The 19,717-nt window shown below is 44.7% G+C and overlaps 2 protein-coding genes across 4 annotated transcripts in view; one reads left to right on the top strand and one right to left on the bottom strand.

The window, feature by feature from the left end:
- PRTFDC1 (phosphoribosyl transferase domain containing 1) overlaps positions 1-18,667 on the bottom strand; it is a 104,313-nt gene extending 85,646 nt beyond the window's left edge. The window contains exons 1-4 of one of the 3 annotated variants that reach the window (XM_030798451.1): positions 18,133-18,217; positions 17,164-17,220; positions 7,895-8,001; positions 2,768-2,951 (exon numbers count right to left, since the gene is read on the bottom strand). In XM_030798451.1, coding sequence (XP_030654311.1) covers positions 2,768-2,951; positions 7,895-7,998 — 288 coding nt within the window. In that variant the 5' untranslated portion in view covers positions 7,999-8,001; positions 17,164-17,220; positions 18,133-18,217. Of the gene's footprint in view, positions 1-2,767; positions 2,952-7,894; positions 8,002-10,463; positions 10,948-17,163; positions 17,221-18,132 lie in introns of those variants that run through there. The other 2 variants (XM_030798450.1, XM_030798452.1) reach the window with 2 other exon arrangements.
- On the top strand, positions 17,796-19,089 carry LOC115831216 (branchpoint-bridging protein-like). Its single transcript, XM_030798453.1, has 2 exons — positions 17,796-18,053; positions 18,645-19,089. The coding sequence occupies exons 1-2, from the start codon at positions 17,846-17,848 to the stop codon at positions 18,950-18,952; spliced, it is 516 nt and encodes a 171-aa protein (XP_030654313.1). The 5' UTR covers positions 17,796-17,845; the 3' UTR covers positions 18,953-19,089.
- The last annotated feature ends 628 nt before the right edge of the window (positions 19,090-19,717 follow it).

Here is a 19,717-nt window from a genome sequence, read left to right as displayed (position 1 = left end):
CATGATGTCCTCCTCCCTTTAGGAATTGCTGATAGAATAGACCCCTTAGGTCTGATAAGAAACATTTACAATCTATTCTCTCTGAAGCCTGCTACCTGAAGGCTTCATCTGCATGATTAACCCTTGGCCTCCTCCACAACCCCTTATCATTACCCAGACATTCCTTTCTATGGATGATAACCCTTGCAACCAATTGCCAATCAGAAAATCTTTTAATCTACCCATGATCTGGAAGCCACCACTTCCAGTTGTCCCACATTTCCAGACCGAACCAACGTACACTGTACATGTATTCACTGATGACTTCTGTCTCCCTAAAATGTATAAAACCAAGTTGTGCCCTGATCACCTTGGACGCATGTTCTCAGGATCTCCTGAGGGCTGTATCACAGGCTACTTGTCACTCATATTTGGCTCAGAATAAATCTGTTGAAATATTTTACAGAGTTTGACTCTTTTCATCAACAACATACACAATATGGATGAATGCATTATGTTATGATTTATGGATTTACTAAAGCTACATGATATATGATTACATCTGTAAGACATTCTGGAAAGTGCAAAACTTTAGGAAAAGAAAACATTATCTGTGGTTTCCAGGGCTTGGGGTTTCAGGAGGTTGACTATGAAGGACACAAGGATATTCTTTGTGTTTTTAAGGAAACTGTTCTGTATCTCGACTGTGGTGATTTACATGATTGTATACATTTGTTGAAATTCACTGAACTCTAAAAAGGATGGATGTTACTGCATGTACAACGGTGGCTCAATAAACCTGACTTTAATTTAAAAAAAAATGTTAACAGGTTTTTAAAATGCTGTTAACCAGAGACAAATATAATAAGGGTCAGGGCCAAGTGAATGAGAAAAATCTGGTAAGAAGGAAGCACAGGGATTTAACCCAGAATGAAGATAATCTAAAGAGAGAAAAAATTCTCAGGAGAAGATAAAACCAAGAAATTAGAGCTAAGATGTCTTCAAAAACCAGCTTCACTCTGGCCTGAGAGGTCATCAGGAAAACACAGAGTATCTTAAGAAATAAGAACTAATTTCCAGCTGCTCTAAAACTGAGGCAACTGAGAGTCACAAGAGGAATGTGGAAGACAGATTGGTGGCCCTGAAGACCACTGTCCCCTGGTGTACATACCCTGCATAATCCTCTCCACTTGAGTGTGCATAAGACTTGTAAATGTGGTGGGAATTCGCACCAAAGATTAGGTGACTAGTCAGGTGACTTTGAGTTCATCAAAAGGCAGGTTACCTGGGTGAACATGATCTAGTCAGGTGAGCTATAAAAGAAGGGCTAAGATTATTCCATCAGACTTGAAGAAGCAAACAGCTAATGGTGTTGTGAACGACCTGTGGGGTAATTGAAGCAAACACCTGGGGACAACCCACAGGAGTGGAGAGTCTACCAACTCCAGCCTACAGTCAACAAGAAAATGGGAACTGAGCTTCGCCAACAGTCAGTGATCTTGAAAACCTCAGATGATACCAAGATCCCAACTAACACATTGATTTTGTCCCTGTAAGGTTCTGAGCTGAAAACCCAGCTACACCAATGCTCAGATTTCTGATCTACAGAAACTTTAAGATAATACATGTGTATGTTGGTTTAAGCCACTACGTTTGTGGTGAGTTTGCCACACAGCAATAGAAGGCCAATTCAAAGAGTGATTCATGAATTAAAATGTGTCAAGTTAGTTTAGTCAATGAGAATATTTTCATGGTTTGACTCCAAGAGCTCCTCACCCTAGTAAGTTATTTTTAATGTTTTACTATGCATTAAATCAAAGAGCATCAAAGAAGTTAACATCATAGAGGGAGGAGGAGGGAGACTAAGGAAACAACAGCTTTTTTTTTTTTTTTTTTTTTGGCAAGGCTTTCATTGTCGTCCAGGCTGGAGTGCAGTGGTGCCATCATAGCTCACTGCAGCCTCCGTCTCCTGGGCTCAAGTGATCCTCCCCCTTCAGCCTCTTGAGTACCTGGGACCATAGGCACATGCCACCACACTCAGCTAATTTTAAAAATTTTCTTTTTGTATATAGACAGGGTCTTACTATGTTGCCCAGGCTGGTCTCGAACTCCTGGCCTCAGGGGATCCTCCTGCCTTGGCCTCCCAAAGTGTTGGGATTATATGCATGAGCCACTGCATCTGGTTAGGAAACATCTTTGGAGAATAATTCCATTAATTCTGCCCGGTGGTGCCCACAGAAAGCCAGAATTAATGGAGTAAACTGGTGGAGGGGCCTTCTGCTGGAGCTCCCTGGCCTTGTCTCCTTACACTTGGCAATGTGCTGTTCCTATAGCCTTCCCTTCTTTACTTCCAGGCCACAACTGCAGCCACCCAAGTACTAAGACTCCTCTCTGGGCTGGACACCCTCCCACAGGTCCCCAGGACCCACAGTGACATCCAGAGTAGAAACAACAAATCAGTGTTCACACTCTGACCACACTCAATTGTGGGGCTGGGCACCAGGATATAACCACTCACTTTATCACCATAAAAGAAAGCACAAATCATTACTGCAGAGTCTTCCCATATATGTGAAAATAGAGAGAAGGTCCCCACCCCACACCCTAAATAATATCATTTGAATTCTTATGTTAGGTTGCAGTATTCTTGCAAATTAAAAAAAAATTACCCTTCATTTTCATCTCCATTTTTAAAAATCGCATTCTTCATTTTCATAACATTATTGATTCTTTTGTCCTAAAGCATTGTTAAATGAAATATCATAAAACGGAACTTGTAATAACTTACCCTGTAACTTTTTAGTCTGATGAAATCAACCTTCATTGAGACAAATCGATCTGAATTTCGGCTGATGTTCTTAAGGTGTTCTACGAGATCAGCACAGAATTTGTAACCTCCTTTAAGCACACACAGGACCATGATGTCACTATATCCTATGTCTTTCATAATATCCTTGGCCAGCCGCTCAATTCTGAAAGAAGGATAAAAGATACATTAAGGCACAACTACTTCTGAGTATTTATGTTGCTTTAATGAAAATGCAAGATGTATTGTACATATTCGATTACTCAGGGGAATGTGGGGAAAACCTTGGGAAACAGAAACCCACAGATAGAAAAGCTTTGTTAAGGTTGAACACAAGGTGTTCAAAACATACTTCTTTTTTTTTAAGATGGAGCCTCACTCTGTTGCCCAGGCTGCAGTGCAGTGGCACGATATTGGCTCACTGTAACCTCCACCTCCTGGGTTCAAGTGATTCTCCTGCCTCAGCCTCCCAAGTAGCTGGGATTACAGGCGCCCGCCACTATGCTCAGCTAATTTTTGTATTTTTAGTAGAGACGAGGTTTTGCCATGTTGGCCAGGCTGGTCTCGAAGTCCTGACCTCAGGTGACCTGGCCACCTCGGCTTCCCAAAGTGCTGGGATTACAGGCATGAGCCACCATGCCTGGCAGTATTTACTGAATTCTAAAGAAGACACATGATCATAAAAAATGTACATCAGAATATCTGGCATGCTCCTTAAAAAGGAACATTTGGGCCAAGAGCGGTGGCTCACACCTGTAATCCCAGCACTTTGGGACATCCAAGACGGGCGGATCACTTAAGGTCAGGAGTTTGAGAACAGCCTGGCCAACATGGTGAAACCCCGTCTCTACTAAAAATACAAAAATTTGCCAGGCATGGTGGTGGGTGCCTATAATCCCAGCTCCTCAGGAAGCTGAGGCAGGAGAATCGCTTGAACCGAGGAGGCAGAGGTTGCAATGAGCTGAGATTGCACCACTGCACTCAAACCTGTGCGATGGAGCAAGGTTCCTTCTCAAAAAAAAAAAAAAAAAAAAAAAGGAACATTTGTTTCCAACATGATAAAGTAAGGAGGTGAACATACCCTCTCCAGAAAAGCAACTATAAAACTGAGCAAAACTGCCAAAAACAACCATCTCATCATGCTGGAAATCAACCAAAGACATACAACAAACTGAGAAGCATTTAATTCTGAAAACACTGAACACTGGGTGGAAACAGCATGAGTCTGGGGCATTCTTGTGTGGGGATGCTCTTATTACCCCCCAGCCCCCATCCCCAGCTCTGTTGTTCAAACAGGTAGTTCCACCAAGGTGGTGCACTGCCAGAGGGAGCTCACCTGATTTGGAACACTGTAAGCTAAAATGGTCACCTTGGTGGCAGGGCTCCATTATCCTGAGGTGCAGTCCCTGCTGAGCAGTCCCCACTGGCAGGCTGGCTGGGGATTTGATAGGAAGTTCCAGGGAGGAGGTTAGACAGTCATAGAACAGAGGCACACAATAAGTTCTTCATGAATCTCAGTTGACCAGAGGCTATACATATGCACAGCAGAGTGAGTTCAAGCCACCCACACATCCCTGGACAATGAAGGCTGTGTACATGTGCAGAGAAGGCACAAGAAAGCTCAGGGGAAAGTAAACGTCAGAAAGATTTGAAAATGGTTGGAAATTTGAATCTACTTTCAAGTCCCCACACACCCAGATCAGCAGAGAGTGGAAGACTTACTGGCTTGATGTGTTTGGGCACAACTTCTAACCAATTGTAGGCCAAACACTAAGCTATTCAAACACAGGGTGATTCCTAGTAAGTGAGGCTTAAAAATAAAAGCAAGAGAAAAATAAACCTCACAGACATCAGAAGTCACACAGTGAAGTGGGCAGATATCTTGAGATCAGGAGTTCGAGATCAGCCTGGCCAACACGGTGAAACCCCATCTCTACTAAAAATACAAAAATTAGCCGGGCGTGGTGGTGTGCGCCTGTAATCCCAGCTACTCAGGAGGCTGAAGCAGGAGAATCACTTGAACCCAGGAGGCAGAGGTTGCAGTAAGCCCAGACTGTGCTATTGCACTCCAGTCTGGGTGATAAGCGAAACTCTTGTCTCAAAAAAAAAAAAAAAAAAAAAGTAGAATTTCACAAAGTGGAAGACAAAAAAAGGAAACAACAGCAATGAATAAAGAATAGTTATAAATATGGTAGATACTAAACTGATTATATCAATACTCATTTTAAATATGAATGGTCTAAATATAGCAATTAAAAGACAGACTGTCAAGGTGGATTAAAAAAAGATTTAACTGTATATTGCCTACAAGAAACTCACTTTATGGCTTACACCTATAATCCCAGCACTTTGGGAGGCTGAGGCAGGTAGATCCCTTCAGGTCAGGAGATCAAGACCATCCTGGCCAATATGGTGAAACCCCATCTGTACTAAAAATACAAAAAATTAGCCAAGCATGGTGGCACATGCTTGTAATCCCAGCTACTTGGGAGGCTGAGGCAGGAGGATCGCTTGAACCCAGGAGCTGGAGGTTGCAGTGAGCTGAGATTGCACCACTGCACTCCAGCCTGGGTGACAGAGTGAGACTCTATCTCAAAAAAAAAAAAAAAAACTCACTTTAAATATAAATATAAAAACACAGATAGATTAAAGGGATGGAGTAAGACATGCCATGCTAACATTAATCAAAAGAAAGTTGGAGTAGCTATTTTAATTTCAGACAGAGCAGACTTCTGACTAAGGAATATGCAGGGATAAAGAGCATCATTACACAATAATAAGGAGGTCAATTATCCAAAGAGACATAACAATTCCTAATATATATGCTCCTAACAACAAAGTGTCAAAAACCTAATAGAACTGCAAGGAGAAACAGGCAAATGCACTATCTGGAAACTTTAACATCCCCTCTATCAGTAATTGACAGATCTAACAGTCAGAGAATCAGTGAGCATATAGTTGAACCGAGGACCATCAACTGACTGGATCTAATTAATACATATACAATACTTCACCCCACAACAGCAGGATATGCATTCTTCTTAAAAGATACCAGTAAGAAAATAAGACAAGCCATAGGCTGGGAGTAAATATTTGCAAATCATATATGTGATAAAGGACTATTATCCAAAATATATAAAGCACTCTTACAGTTCAATAAGACGAACAATTGAATCTAAAAATTGGCAAAAGACTTGACCTCTCTCCAAAGAAGACATATGAATAGCTAACAAGTATACTAATGATTAGGAAAATACAAATTAAAACCACAATGAGATACCATTAGACAGCTACAAGAATGGCTATAATCAAAAGGACAGACAATATTCAATGTCGGCAAGTATGTGGAAAAACTGAAACCTTCATATGCTGCTGGTGGCAATGTAACAAGGTGCAGCCACTTTGGAAAATAATTGGCAGTTTCTTACATTTACCAGAAAACCCAGAATTCCACGTTGAGAAATCCATCCAAGAGAAATGAAAAGATATGTCCACACAAAACTTATATGTGAATGTTTATAGAAGCATTTCCATAATAGCCAAAAATGGGACATCCAAATGTACATCAACTGGTCAATCAATAATTAGCTATTGTACGATTTCCTTACGCAAAATGGCCAGAAAAGACAAATTTCTAGAGAAAGATGCTGGAAGTGGGAGCAGGGATTGGCTGCAAACAAACTTTTGGGGACGATGGAAATGTAAAACTGGATGGTGCTGATGGTTGCCTGACCATAAAAATTTACTAAAAATCATTTAGTCGTTCACCTGCAATGGGTGAATTTTGTACAGTAGTATATAAATTAATCTTGTGTGTGTGTGTGTGTGTGTGTGTGTGTGTGTGTGTGTGTTTGAGACAAGGTCTCGCTCTGTTCCCCAGGCTAGAGTGCAGTGGTGTGATCATGGCTCACTGCAGCCTTGACCTCCCAGACTCAAGTGATCCTCTTGCCTTAGCCTCCCTAGTAGCTGGGACTACAGGCCCGTGCTACTATGCCTGACTAATGTTTTTTATTTTTTTATAGAGACAGGTTCTCACTACATTGGCCAGGCTGGTCTCAAACTCCTGGCTCAAACAGTCCTCTTGCCTCAGCCTCCCAAAGTGCTGGGATTACAGGAACGAGCCACTGCACCCAGCCCTGTAAATTACATCTTAATTTTTTTTTTTTTTGAGACAAGATCTCACTAATTGAGACTAGCCCAGGTTAGTCTCAAATTTTTGGGTTCAAGTGATCCCTCCACTTCAGCATCTGGAGTAGCCTGGATTACAGGTACATGCCATAGCCCCTGGCTTATAAATTTATTTTAAAGGTGAAGACGGACATTCTTGGGCCCCACCCTAGAATATCAATTTGAAATTTCTAGACACAAAGCTTAAGAATATGCATTTTAACAAGTTCACTGGATGATTCTCTTGTACAAAGAAACGGCTTAGGGTAACCCTACCCAGGAGTCAATCATGTTCTGACTGATTTTAAATTAATTTAAAATTAGAAAATTCAGGTAAGAAATGCAAGAATTTGTTTAAATTAGGAGCTTCCCAAACTGGTGTTAAGGGAAATCCCTTCTGAGAGTTATAAATAGGTAAACTGAGTACAAAGTCTCCCTTTGCTCAAAAAAAGGTTGGTTTAATTGTTAAAGTCAAGCGGGTTTCTTTTCTGTGTTCTTCTTTTCTTTTGGCTGGAATTTCCATATTTTTAATATGCTAATGTTTGTTTTGATTTGTCAACAAATGATTTGACAAAAATATGGGAGATACAAAATTTCCAAAGTTTATTTGATCACGGAACTGTCCCCCCTCTGTGAGGGTGGGACTTCTATGCCACGGAAAAGCCATCTTAGGACATTGTTATTTTGAGGCTGTTACTTATAATAGCTTATGTATGTATATCCTTCTTACCATGTTACCATACCGCCTGAACAAATGTCCAGGTAAACCATTCAGTTTAAGCATACATTCATTTTATTTCAAATTCACTGCCCTATATAAAAGTTCTCTCTACCACTATAAAAAGCAGCTCAGGAATAGGGTCCTAAAGTATATTGTGGGATTCACACAAGTGTGGGCCAGTCCAGTGCAGGACCAAGATTGACACAGGAAATCACACTCACCTGTCCACAATGATGCCGTGAGGGATGAGGACATATTCCAAGTCTCCGTAATAGTGCTGTGGGTACGTGAATAAGTTCAAGTCATACCCTGGCCAATCGTCCATAATCTGCGAATCAAATTATTTTGGTTATGGTATTTTTTCATCAGAAATTTGTTTAAAACATAACAAAAGAGTATCATTTGAAAGCAGAATTCCCTCAATCTATGAAAAGTTTAGTGGAACAAGGTTATTTGTTTCCACATCCTGATACAAGGCTTAGTACTAAAGTGAACAGAGTACTCCATTCCCAACTATTGGCATCATAAAATATTTGTTTTGTTTTGTTTTGTTTTCTTTGAGACTTTGAGACAGAGTCTTTCTCTGTCACCCAGGCTGGAGTGCAGTGGGGTGATCTCAGCTCCCTGCAACCTCTGCCTCTCAGGTTCAAGCAGTTCTTCTGCCTCAGCCTCCCGAGGAGCTGGGACTACAGGCATGTGCCACTATGCCCAGCTAATTTTTGTATTTTCAGTGGGGACGAGGTTTTGCCATGTTGGCCAGGCTGGTCTTGAACTCCTGACCTCAAGTGATCTGCCTGCCTTAGCTTCCTAAATTGCTGAGTTTACAGGCATGAGCCACCACTCCTGGCCTATCATACAATAAAAATATAAAGTCAGTGTTTTATAGCTAACCTGATAGTATTATTTATGAGTGCATATGTGTAATATATAATTTGTCTCCAAATTATATATATATTTATATATACTATACATTTATGATATATATTTAAATATAAATATAATAAACAACATATTTGTAATTCTAAAATACATGCAGTATCACTATATTATTATATATACTATTACATTTCTATTCATTGTAAGTTCCTCATCTGCCTGGAAAAGATTTCTTATTAAAAATACGTATCTCCTGGGATCAGAGTAGACCCAAACTTTTGAGTGTCTAGTCACTATAGTAAAGACTTTAAAAGGATGTATTATGTTGGACACTTAAACTGTCCTATTAGAAACTGATGGTCCAGAAAATTGGCCTATTCACATAGTGGATGGACTGATAGTAAGTCTCCCTCGCGCTTAGGACTTGATGTACTAGTTTTATGGTCAGAATAGTAAAGAGGTGGGGGAGAAATGGAAGGTGAAGGTGGAATTACTTTTACTTTCAGAACATCAAGAAAAGATGTAATAATGAAGTGTTTTACACACTCAGATCATACTCTAGCTGTATTCCAGTTTCCCATTCTTTTTTTTTTTTCTCCCTGAGACAGGGTCCCGCACTGTCACCCAGGCTGGAGTGCAGTGGTGAGATCTCTGCTCCCTGCAACCCTGCCTCCCAGGTTCAACTGATCCTCCAGCCTCAGTCCCCCGAGTAGCTGGGACCACAGGTGTGCGTCACCATGCCCAGATAATTTTTATGTGTTTTTTGTAGAGATGGGGTTTTGCCAGGTTGCCCAGGCTGGTCTTGAGCTCCTGGACTCAAGCCATCCACCTGCCTTGGCCTCCCAAAATGCTGGGATTACAGGTGTTGGCCAGCACAACTGGCCTCAGTTTCCCATTCTTTACTCACACTTTGCCTCCTCTGTCCAGCTTTGAGCTTCTGAGGCCTTTCACAATGCAGACCCACTCTAATTTTCCAGCCCAACTCCCTACACCTTTGCTTCCTGCCTTCAGAATGGTTTGCAGTCAAGTCAGGATCCTTCCCAGATCTGGGTTTCATTCATTCATTTGCTGTGCACCCCTTCATTCTCTCTCCCCCTTTCCTCCTCTACCTCTGTATTCCAAACTCAGAAGCTCAGGTCATACCCCACTTCTTCCTGGAGGCCTTGCTGACTGCCCCCAGCCTCTGATCTTCTTTCCCAAATTCCTGGTGCCCCTTGTAGCTCTGTTTTACCGAAGGCTCCTGTCCCTTGGAATTGTCACTGACTCCTTTCTTTCATCCCCCTCAGGCAACACAGCAGAAAACTATCTTCAATTCCCTTAAAATTTATCCAGTACCACCTCTCAGCACCTCCACTGCTGTTCCCCTACCCCCAGGCCAGTCCATTGCCACCATGATTTCTCCCAGGACTGTCCCAGAAGCCACTACACTTGCCTCCCTGCTTCCACTTTGCAGCCCCTCCACATGGAAGCGGGCATGCTCCTTTAAAAAATGCACATCATAGCCAGGTACAGTGGCTCATGCCTGTAATCCCAGCACTTGAGAGGCCGAGGCGGGAAGACCCCTTGAGGCCAGGAGTTAGAGATCAGCCTGGGCAACACAGCAAGATCCTGTCTCTGCAAAAAATTAAAAAATGAGCCAGGCAAGGTGGTGCGTGCCTGTAGTCCGAGCTACTCAGGACGCCAAGGTAGGAGGATCACCTACCTCTGCACCTACACTGCAGTTCGAGGCTGCAGTGAGCTATGACTGTGCCACTGCACTCCAGCCGGGGTGACAGAGCAAGACCTTGTCTCTCAAAAAATAAAAAGACAAAGGACATCCTATCATGGCAGCCTTCTGCTTAGATTTTTTTCAAGGGCTTATCACTTTACTACGAGTAAAGACCAGAGTCCTGACTGTGGCTCACCAGGGATTACCTGTCTGACTCATTCCTGGCACTCTTCCTCTTCCCTCTGCTTCAGCAGCTGTTCTCTTGCAAGTCCTCCGATCTGCCAGTCACGCCCCTGCCTCCTGAGCTTTGCACTGGCGCCTCCTCTTGCCTGCAACACTCTTCCTCCAGATTTCCACATGGCTGTCCTCTACTTCTTTCAAGTCTCCATTCAATGTCACCTCTGCAGAGGGGCCTTCCCTGACCTTCATAGCCTGTTTTACCACTGGATGACGTGTGTGTGCATGGGTGTGTTCTGTCGGAACATGAGCTCCTTCTGGCGGAGACTTTTTCTGATTCATTGTTGAATCCCTCAGTGCCCAGAATGCTGATCTGGAATATGGTAAGTGCTCAAAAATGTTAAATGAATGAATGGATAACACAGTCTCCATTCTCCGGCTACCTGAAAACCTGAACTCTCAGTTTGTCTCCTTGTGATAAAGAGCACCACTGTTCAAGGTTCTGGAGATTCCAATGTGTCATATCCATTGGCTGACTGATGGCCACGTGGTGTATATCATCTATGTTATTTTTTAACAGACAGAATCTCCCTCTGTTGCCTAGGCTGGAGTGGAGTACCACAATCATAGCTCAATGAGGCCTCAAACTTTTAGGCTCAAGCGATCCTCCCACCTCAGCCTCCCAAGTAGCTGGAGATAAGGAGCTCAGCTACCATGCTCAGCTTATTTTCTTAAATTTTTTTGTAGAGATGAGGTCTGGCTATGTTGCCCAGGCTGGTCTCAAACTCCCGGCCTGAAGGGATCCTCCCACCTTGGCCTCCCCAAACACTGGGATTATAAGTGTGAGCCACCATGCCTGGTCAATCTGCATATTTGATTTGAAAAGTGTCTCGTTTGCTCTCCCTCTACCATCAAACTGGCTGGTGGGACTGCTGGATTTGCACCAAGCTCCTCTGGCTGCCACCCTGAGAACTCCTTGTACCTATAACCTCTAACACTACAGCAGCTGGCCAGAGTCTAGACTACCAGCTGTACATGAGGAGACTCTAGGAGAGCCTCTGGCAGGCCACAGTAAAGACCAGACCAGGAGAACCCTGACTGGCCCCAGGCCCCAGGTGGATCATCCAGGTGTACAGCATTTCCTGGATTGCCTTCCAGACCACATATACTATCTACCCCACTTTCTGGAGCTCCTCCACCAGTGGCACCATTAACTAGTGGTCTTCTGAATCCATTCCTCCAACCACATCAATCCTTTACTGCCCCCGTTCCGGTTGAATCTTGGAGCATACTCTCCACTCCATGTTCAAGAGTTTGGCTCTGACACTTACTACTGTGATGTTAGGGAGATGACTTACCGTCTCTGAGATCCAGTTTCCCCTTGCTTTAAATAAGACACAATAAAACCTATGGATAGGATTATTGTAAGGATAATGTATTTAGAATACCTGGAACACTGCATGGTGTATAGTACATGATGTTTGATGCATAATGCCAAAAAAAGGAAAGAGACTAAAAGTGCCAAAAATGAATGCCAAAAATAGGAAAAAAATGATAAGAAAATGACAAATGAAACAAACCTATAGATTAAAACTGTAACATGGATCCGTAGCCCAGAGGCCGCACAGAGTAGTGTGTTAAGAGCATGGATGTGGAAGCCTCACACACCTGGGACAAGCCTGCCAGCCATGAGACCTTGGGCATATTAAATTCTCTAAGTCTTAGTGTATTCATCTATGAAATGGAGTTGGTGCCTGCCTCATACGGCTACGGTGAGCATTAAATAAGATAATGAATGTGAGACTCATATCAGTTTCTGGTCTACAGTACTTATGCAATAAATGCTAGTCACTTAGATGAACTGAAACATCAATCATTTAACAACAAATTATGTGTTTTAATTCATCTAAAGAAGTGCCTCAAACCTATATGCCAGTGTTATTATCTTAGTTAAAACTATACATTTGAGGCCTGGCACATTGGCTCATGCCTGTAATCCCAACACTTTGGAAGGCTGAAGTGGGAGGATCACTTGAGCCCAGGAGTGTGAGACCAGCCTGGGTAATATAATGAGAACCCATCTCTAAAAAAAAAAAAAAAAAAAACAAAACATTGTTCTGGTGTGATGGTGTGTGCCTGTAGTTTCAGCTACTTGGGAAGCTGAGGCAGGAGGATTGCTTGAGCCTAGGAGGTCAAGGCTGTAGTAAGCCATGATGGCGTCACTGCCCTCCAGCCTGGGCAGCAAAGTGAGATTGTCTGAAGAAAACAAAACAAGAAGTATAAAAGTAGAAGAAATATACTTCTTTAAAACTGTTCTATAATCCAAATTGGCCATTATTTTCAATTAATCTTAAGTAGTGAGTTTTCATTGTTGAGATGAAAGTCGATTCAAGATGATGGAAATACTGGTTTATGCTTTGTTAACTTCAATAGTGCATGCAAATCATGTTGTAAATAAATCAAAATGATTGTTGTGCTTCTGTTATGGCTGGCTTCCCATCACACTCCGAGAAAATATGGCAATATCAGAGATAAGTAATCAGGTATAGCTCTATTGAAAGCACAGCTCTACTAGGTGGTAATGCAGGAATGGAGGTTGCTATGAACTGTAGATAATTGTTATTCACTTGCTTTTTAAAAAATCAAAACCAGAGTCTGTAGATAGTTTCAGTATCACAGATAATATGCTCTAAGTGTATTCAGTACAATGCTTTCTCTGTTCAAAACAGCAAAACATAGCCAAGCGGGGGGAAGTGACAAACCCATTAACTGAGTCATTTTATGCAACATCCAAATCCCAGAACTAATTCTGATTCTCTTTTTCGCACTGAAGATGCACAGAAAACTTTGTAAGTCATTAAAAATAATTTTTTTGTGCTTGGACTATTTTTTGCATTATTTTTCACCCTGAGGGAGAAAACACATATAAGAAGCTAATCACTGCTCCTCTCCCCTGCTGAGCTCCACAGATTGGCCCCACCATCTCCTTCAGGCCATAGCTCTCATCTGTCCTCCACCAGCAAGAGAAAGGGGGTCTCATCCCTTCACTCTAATTCAAAGAATCCCAGACAGGAATTCTGGGATTCCTGTCCCAGCCCTAGAGCCAGGGAGGGAGGTACCCTGGGAAGGGCCCCACCTCACAACCACACATCTTGAAAAGTGGGGATAAGTGGTTTGCTAAAAGATTCCCAGGTTCTGCTCACAGAGGAACGAAGGAAACTCGACAGGTCAACCACGTCGTGTCCACATGCCTTCTTCTTCTGTGGTGGGTTTGCCCCTGGGAAGGAAAACTCATTACTACCTAGTAGAGCTGTGCTTTCAATAGAGCTATACCTGATTACTTATCTCTGATATTGCCATATTTTCACGGACTGTGATGGGAAGCCAGCCATAACGGAAGCACAACAATCATTTCAGATTTCTCTCTTCTCCTAATTCCTACCAAACTCACTTAGGTAAGTACTAACGATGGCTCAGTTGATAATCCTTTGGCAAAACCAAACCAGACAAAAACATGTCTAATAACCCGATCTCCAAAAGCCAGGTGGATAGAGAAGATCTTTATCTCTCCCTGAGAAGTAACAAAGAGGTATCAACCAGGAATCTGGTGACTTTATGAGCTCCAGATCAAGTGAAAAGCCAATTCTGAGCAAAATTTCTGACCTTAGGATCTACCTCTCTTATGTGGCAATTAGCATTTGCTACCATTTATTGTTAATGGTATAAATGTCCTACCTCCCCAGTTCAACCGAAAGCCAATTTATAGGCAAGAGCCATCTTAAATCTCTTAATATTGCCTTCTCTTGCACAAACTTTACTTCTCGTTTTATGCTTATATCATCTGACTCTACATCCCTTGCCATCTTTATCAACAAATTTCTACCAACTAGGAATTTTCTTCTCTACCTCATTCCTGGACAGTTCCTTGGGTGATTTACTCCAATGCCTACCTCGACGATCCTTCCAACGACTTCATCTTGTAGCTCCTTCATCAGCCTTAGCTCAAACTACATCCTTAGCTCAAATCACATCTTTATTCCCCATTTAGCAATACATTCACATAGCCAGACCAGTCCTACAGACAGCCCCAACCCTGAAATTCCATCCTGGAATCACAGCTTCCTATGTAGTATAGTGATTGAAAGCTGGTTCAAATCCTGTTTCTGCCATTTGCTACTTATACGACCTGGGTGATTTACTTAATTGCTCAGTGCCTCAGTTTCCTCTTCTGTAAAATGGGGAGTACACTAGACCTCCCTTACAGATTTGTGCTCAAGAAATGCTTGCTATTATTACCTGCCCTCTGCCCCTTTTTTGAGATAGGGTCTCACTCTGACACCCAGGCTGGAATGCAGTGGCACGATCATGGCTCACTGCAGCCTTGACTTCCTGGGCTCAGGTGCTTCTCCCACCTCAGCCTCCCCGGTAGCTGGGACTACAGGCATGCACCACCATGCCCGGCTAATTTTTGTATTTCTTGTAGAGAGAGGGTTGGCTGCCCAGGCTGGTCTCGAACTCCTGGGCTCAAGTGATTCGCCCTCTCGGCCTCCCAAAGTGCTGGGATTACAGGTGTGAGCCACCACTCCCAGCCACCTGCCCCTTTTTAAAACTGGTACTAATTTGATTTTTTTGTATCCCATCCTTGAGAGCTTTCTATTCTCTCAGTAAACTCACCCTCTCCAGCTCTCCCTTCCCCGCTGCCTTACATGCCATGAGCTGCCTTCTACCAGCAGCTTCGATTCACTCTGAAATTGCCTGCTTATATCCAACTTGAGGTTAATCTAATTATTCCAAGTTGTACTGGAGAAAAGGATGTACATGTAGGGACTGTCTCCATTATACATGGATTATTTCCCACCTTTGTGGGCTCTCATGCAATCACCAAGCCCCTTGGCAGCTGGTCCAGTTTATACTCATTTTTTTTGTTTTTTTATTGATTTATTTTTTTTTGAGAAGGAGTTTCACTCTTGTTGCCTAGGCTGGAGTGCAATGGTGCAATCTTGGCTTGCTGCATCCTCCACCTTCCGGGTTCAAGCAATTCTCCTGCTTCTGCCTCCCAAGTAGCTGTGATTACAGGCATGCACTACCATGCCCAGCTAATTTTGTATTTTTAGTAGCAGCAAGGTTTTACGATGCTGGTCAGGATTGTATTGAACTCCTGACCTCAGGTGATCCACCCACCTCGGCCTCCCAAAGTGGTGGGATTACAGGTATGAGCCACCTCACCTGGCCCTCTACTCTCTTTATACCCCTCTCACTACCTCTTTGCATCTTTCAAAAAATTACCTTGCTTCCAAGAGGACCTCTGTTGACACCAATAGACTGGGCTATTTACAGTGTTCTCTCACTTGTTTTTTAGACTTCAACAATTTACCTACTCTATCAGTGCATCTAGATTCACCTTATTCTTTTCTAAAAGTATGTAGTATGTTACGGTAGTACAAGTTGAGTAGCCCTTATCCAAAATGCTTAGGATCAGATGTGTTTCCAATTTCTGATATTTTTTCCTTTGGATTTTGGAATATTTGCATTATACTGCCTGGTTGGGTATCCCTAATCTGAAAATCCGAAATCCAAAATGCTCCAGTGAGCATCTCCTTTCAGCATCATGTCGATGCTCAGAAAGTTTCAGATTTGGGAGCATTTCGGATTTGGGATTTTTGGATTAGGGATGCTCAACTTGTACTATATTTTAACCATTCTACCAATGGAGTGGTTGTTTGAAAGATTCTCCCTACTAATGGCTTTGTAATTGTTAAATACAGTGGCTGTTTTCCATCTTGGTATCCAACTTGCTGTCCCTGTAGCATCTGACACTTCTGATGACCTCTTGACCCCACCCCTCCTGCTCAACAATGCTCTGTCCCCAAGGCACCCACCACGCTGCCTGCCCTCTCACCCTTCAGCGTTCTTTCTCGGTTCCTTCAACCGGCTTCTCCCCCACAGGCAGCCTCGTATATTTGGGACTTTCCAGGCTTCCATCCTTAACAGTTGCTTTAATTGTTTTTTCCATATTCACTGAGCACTCCCGAACATTAAATACTATTCTTTTTGCTGATGATTTCCAAATCTCTCCAATCACTCTCCTGAATTCCAAATGTGAATTTCAAATTGCCTACAGTGCAGGCCAACCTGTGGGCCTTACAGGCACTGCAGACGCAATTTGTCCAGAATGAACTTAATGATTGCCCTTTTTGCTTTTCAGTCCCCCTTCCATCCATTGCACCGCTAGCCTTGCCCCTCGTCCTGGGGCAACTGAAATGGTTTTTGTAAAAGCATAAATCGGATACAATGATTCTTTTTCATTTGGTATGCGGGTCTCTGCCTACTCGTGTGTACCCTTCAGATCTTGGCTCAAAGGTCACCGCAGAGAGGCTGCCCTGACCATCTGAGCAAAGGCATCACTCCCCCCTTCTCCAATTACCCTCTATCCTGTTACCCTCCTCCTATTGCACATATCTCTATTTGAAATTTTCTCTATTTGTTTACATACTGCTTGCTTGTGTCTTCTCTAGAACGCAAGCTCATGAAGACATGGCCTTTGTCTTTTGCACCCCAGAGCCTACAACACCTCCTACAACCCAGCAGGACAATAAACGTGTGGAATGAATAAATCAACTCATCCTTTAAGAAGGAAAGGTCCTGCTGTTAAATTAAGCACTGAGTCCCACATTTCAACCTGACCCATTCTGTCTGAATGTGACACGTTTCCCTCCCCAGCCCACTTACTTTAGTTCAGGCCATTCATATTCATAAACAGATTATCTGTGAATGACAAGCTGATCCCTGGAAAGAGATGGCAAGTTAGCCCCACCCACCATCCTCACCACCATTGAGTTTCACATTGAACCTGACACAAGTTATAACCACCACCTTCTAGGAAAACCATTTCTCAGGAAGCAGGGAGAACGTGGCCACAAGGTCAAGAACGGGTTGGATCCTAGCACATTGAGAGATGGGTACCCTCTGGCTGACACTGCCAGGATTCTCAGGGTTAATGAGGCTCAGTTCTGGGAAACCAGCACCCCACACCCTCCCATCCGGACACACTGCTAGATATTTTACATGCATCCTCCCAATTGGCTCCAGAGCCCAGCTTGCTGTTGCTCCCTTTTACAGACAAGCCATAGGTCACTCAGGAGCCGCCAGCGTGTCCTAGAGCTCCTGCAGAGGCCTCCACTGTCAGCCCCCAACCTGGGTACCAAACGCTTCAAAGCTCAAGCTCTGTCCACTTGAGCTACTTTATTTCCTAGCTGCCTTCAAAACCCCTCAGTGTCCTTTTAAAAACAAAACTTGAAACCCGCCCTGGAGGAGTCAAGAGGAGGCCCAGGAAGAAGGCCTCCAGAGCAGCACGCGGGGGTCTCTGGGGCCCCGCCCGGCTCGCAGAAGCGGCTCCCCGTGGCTCGTGGGGATGGGGACGGCTGGGCGCCGGCGGGACGCTGCAGGAGCGAGCTACCGGCCGGAGGACGCGGGGGGACGCTGGGAACTCGGGGTGAAGGGACGGGACTCATTGTTTCGTCAGATTGGGGGCGGGGAGAGGAGGCCCGGGTCTGAGGATGGAAGCGATCCCCGCCGGGAGGGAGAACAAAGCGGTGGCCCGCTCTCTCCCCCGACGCACGGCAAGCATTTAATCTACAAGCAGGGTGCCAGGGAGGGAGGGGAGCGGGACGAGCCCCAAAATCGGGAGTTTGCATTTACCACGACGCCTCGCCCGTAGTCTGGCGCCTCCTCGCTGCTCCCGGCCATGTTTCTCCCGGGGAACGCGGGAAGGGAAGACGGCGCGGGAAGGAGCAGGGAGGGCGAAGGCTGCGTGGGGGATGGGACGTGGGGATGGGGATGGGGACGGGGACGGGGACGGGGCCGCCCCGCCCCGGGCCCGCCGGCGGGAAGCAGCGGCCTGGCGCGGATCCACGGCCCCGGCGCTGCGCCCCCTCCCCTGGCTAGGCCGCGGGGGAGCGGGGAGCAGCTGCCAAGCCGCGACCGCTCCCTCTGAGCTCGGGCCCCGGGAGCGTCCCTCGCGGCCGCCGCTGTCGCTGCCGCCGCCTGCCGGATGGTCGCGTGCAGCCCCCGGCCCCGCCGCCAGGCCCCGCGGGGACTCCGGAGCACTAGGCAGCCCGCGGCAGGAAGAGAACGCGTTCCCCAGGCCCCTGATTCCCAGATCCACCGTCCCAGCCCTCGGGCTAACAATCTCCTTGACTCCTCCCTGCCAGATTTCATGCACGCGATCGTCCCAAGCAGAAGCGTGAAAGAGCCTGTGAGCTTGCGTGCTCTTGGAGGATGGGAAGTGTCCTGGATGTGTTTTCAAACCTTGGAGCCGCCACCCACCTCTCTCCACCTCCGCTCACCTCCCTCCACCTCCCTCCACCTCCCCTCACCTCCCTCCACCTTCCTCCACCTTTCTCCACCTTCCCCCACCTCCCTCATCCCAGGGCCTGGAGCTGGAAAGATTGCTTTTAGGGTGGCCCAGATCTGCAGTGATCAGATCTGGGCTTTGAGGATCCAGCCTTTTGGCCTTTAGTCAACTGCATTCAGGCGAGGAGGGGGAGAGATTTTTACACATTCTCTGCTTTACCAGTTTTGCAAGAACATCTGGTCAGATTGTAATTGTTCCAGGTTGCAGCTTTATTAAAGCAATCGCTCCTTTCTGATTAGAAATCCTTCTTGTATGAGTCTGTTGTTCATTTCAACCCCTCTCAGATCTCTATGCTCCGGTTCTTTGTCCACTCCTGCAGGTTCCTTTTTCTCGGTGTGTCTTCATTCCCTGGGTCCCTGACATCTCACCAGCGTCTTCCTTCACTCAGCCCAATTCGGGTCGAAGCCCTGAATCCAAGAGAACTGAACACAGTTTTCCTGATGCAGGCCTCTTTTGTTCATCTTTGAATTCTGGCACACAGAGGGGAGAGGAATGCTGATTTTGCCTAGTTTAAAGGGGAAATAGTTATCAATCCGTTAATGATGTTCTAGGTTGGAAAAATATTAGTCATTCAGACTTGGCGCCCTGGTCCTGCTCAGCAGGGCTGGCTCTTCATGTCGTTTCTAAGCGCCAGCGCCTTGGAGGGTGCAGCTCCAGAGATCCCTGAAATCAGGCATCTGCTTGGCAACTGCCTCACAGAAATGGGGGGTGTTGTTTCCCAGCACACAGGTTAACATTTTCTGTTAGTAATTGTCAGAGGGCGTTGTTTTGAGCCATTTTTGTAGTCTGCGTCTCACTTCTTTTCCCCAAAGTCAAGCACCATCTTCCATTTTCATTTTCAAAGACCAGGCCCGGGAACCATATTCACAA

This window comes from Nomascus leucogenys, chromosome 18 (genome assembly GCF_006542625.1).
Source record: "Nomascus leucogenys isolate Asia chromosome 18, Asia_NLE_v1, whole genome shotgun sequence".
In the NCBI taxonomy this organism is placed as follows: Eukaryota; Metazoa; Chordata; class Mammalia; order Primates; family Hylobatidae; genus Nomascus; species Nomascus leucogenys.
This window is presented reverse-complemented; position numbering and strand designations above follow the sequence as displayed.

Coding starts and splice junctions, on each gene's coding strand:
- LOC115831216 (XM_030798453.1), top strand. CDS start 17,846: ATGGGGACGGCTGGGCGCCGGCGGGACGCTGCAGGAGCGAGCTACCGG. Junction 18,054..18,644: donor GCTCTCTCCCCCGACGCACG/GCAAGCATTTAA, acceptor CCTCCCTGCCAG/ATTTCATGCACGCGATCGTC.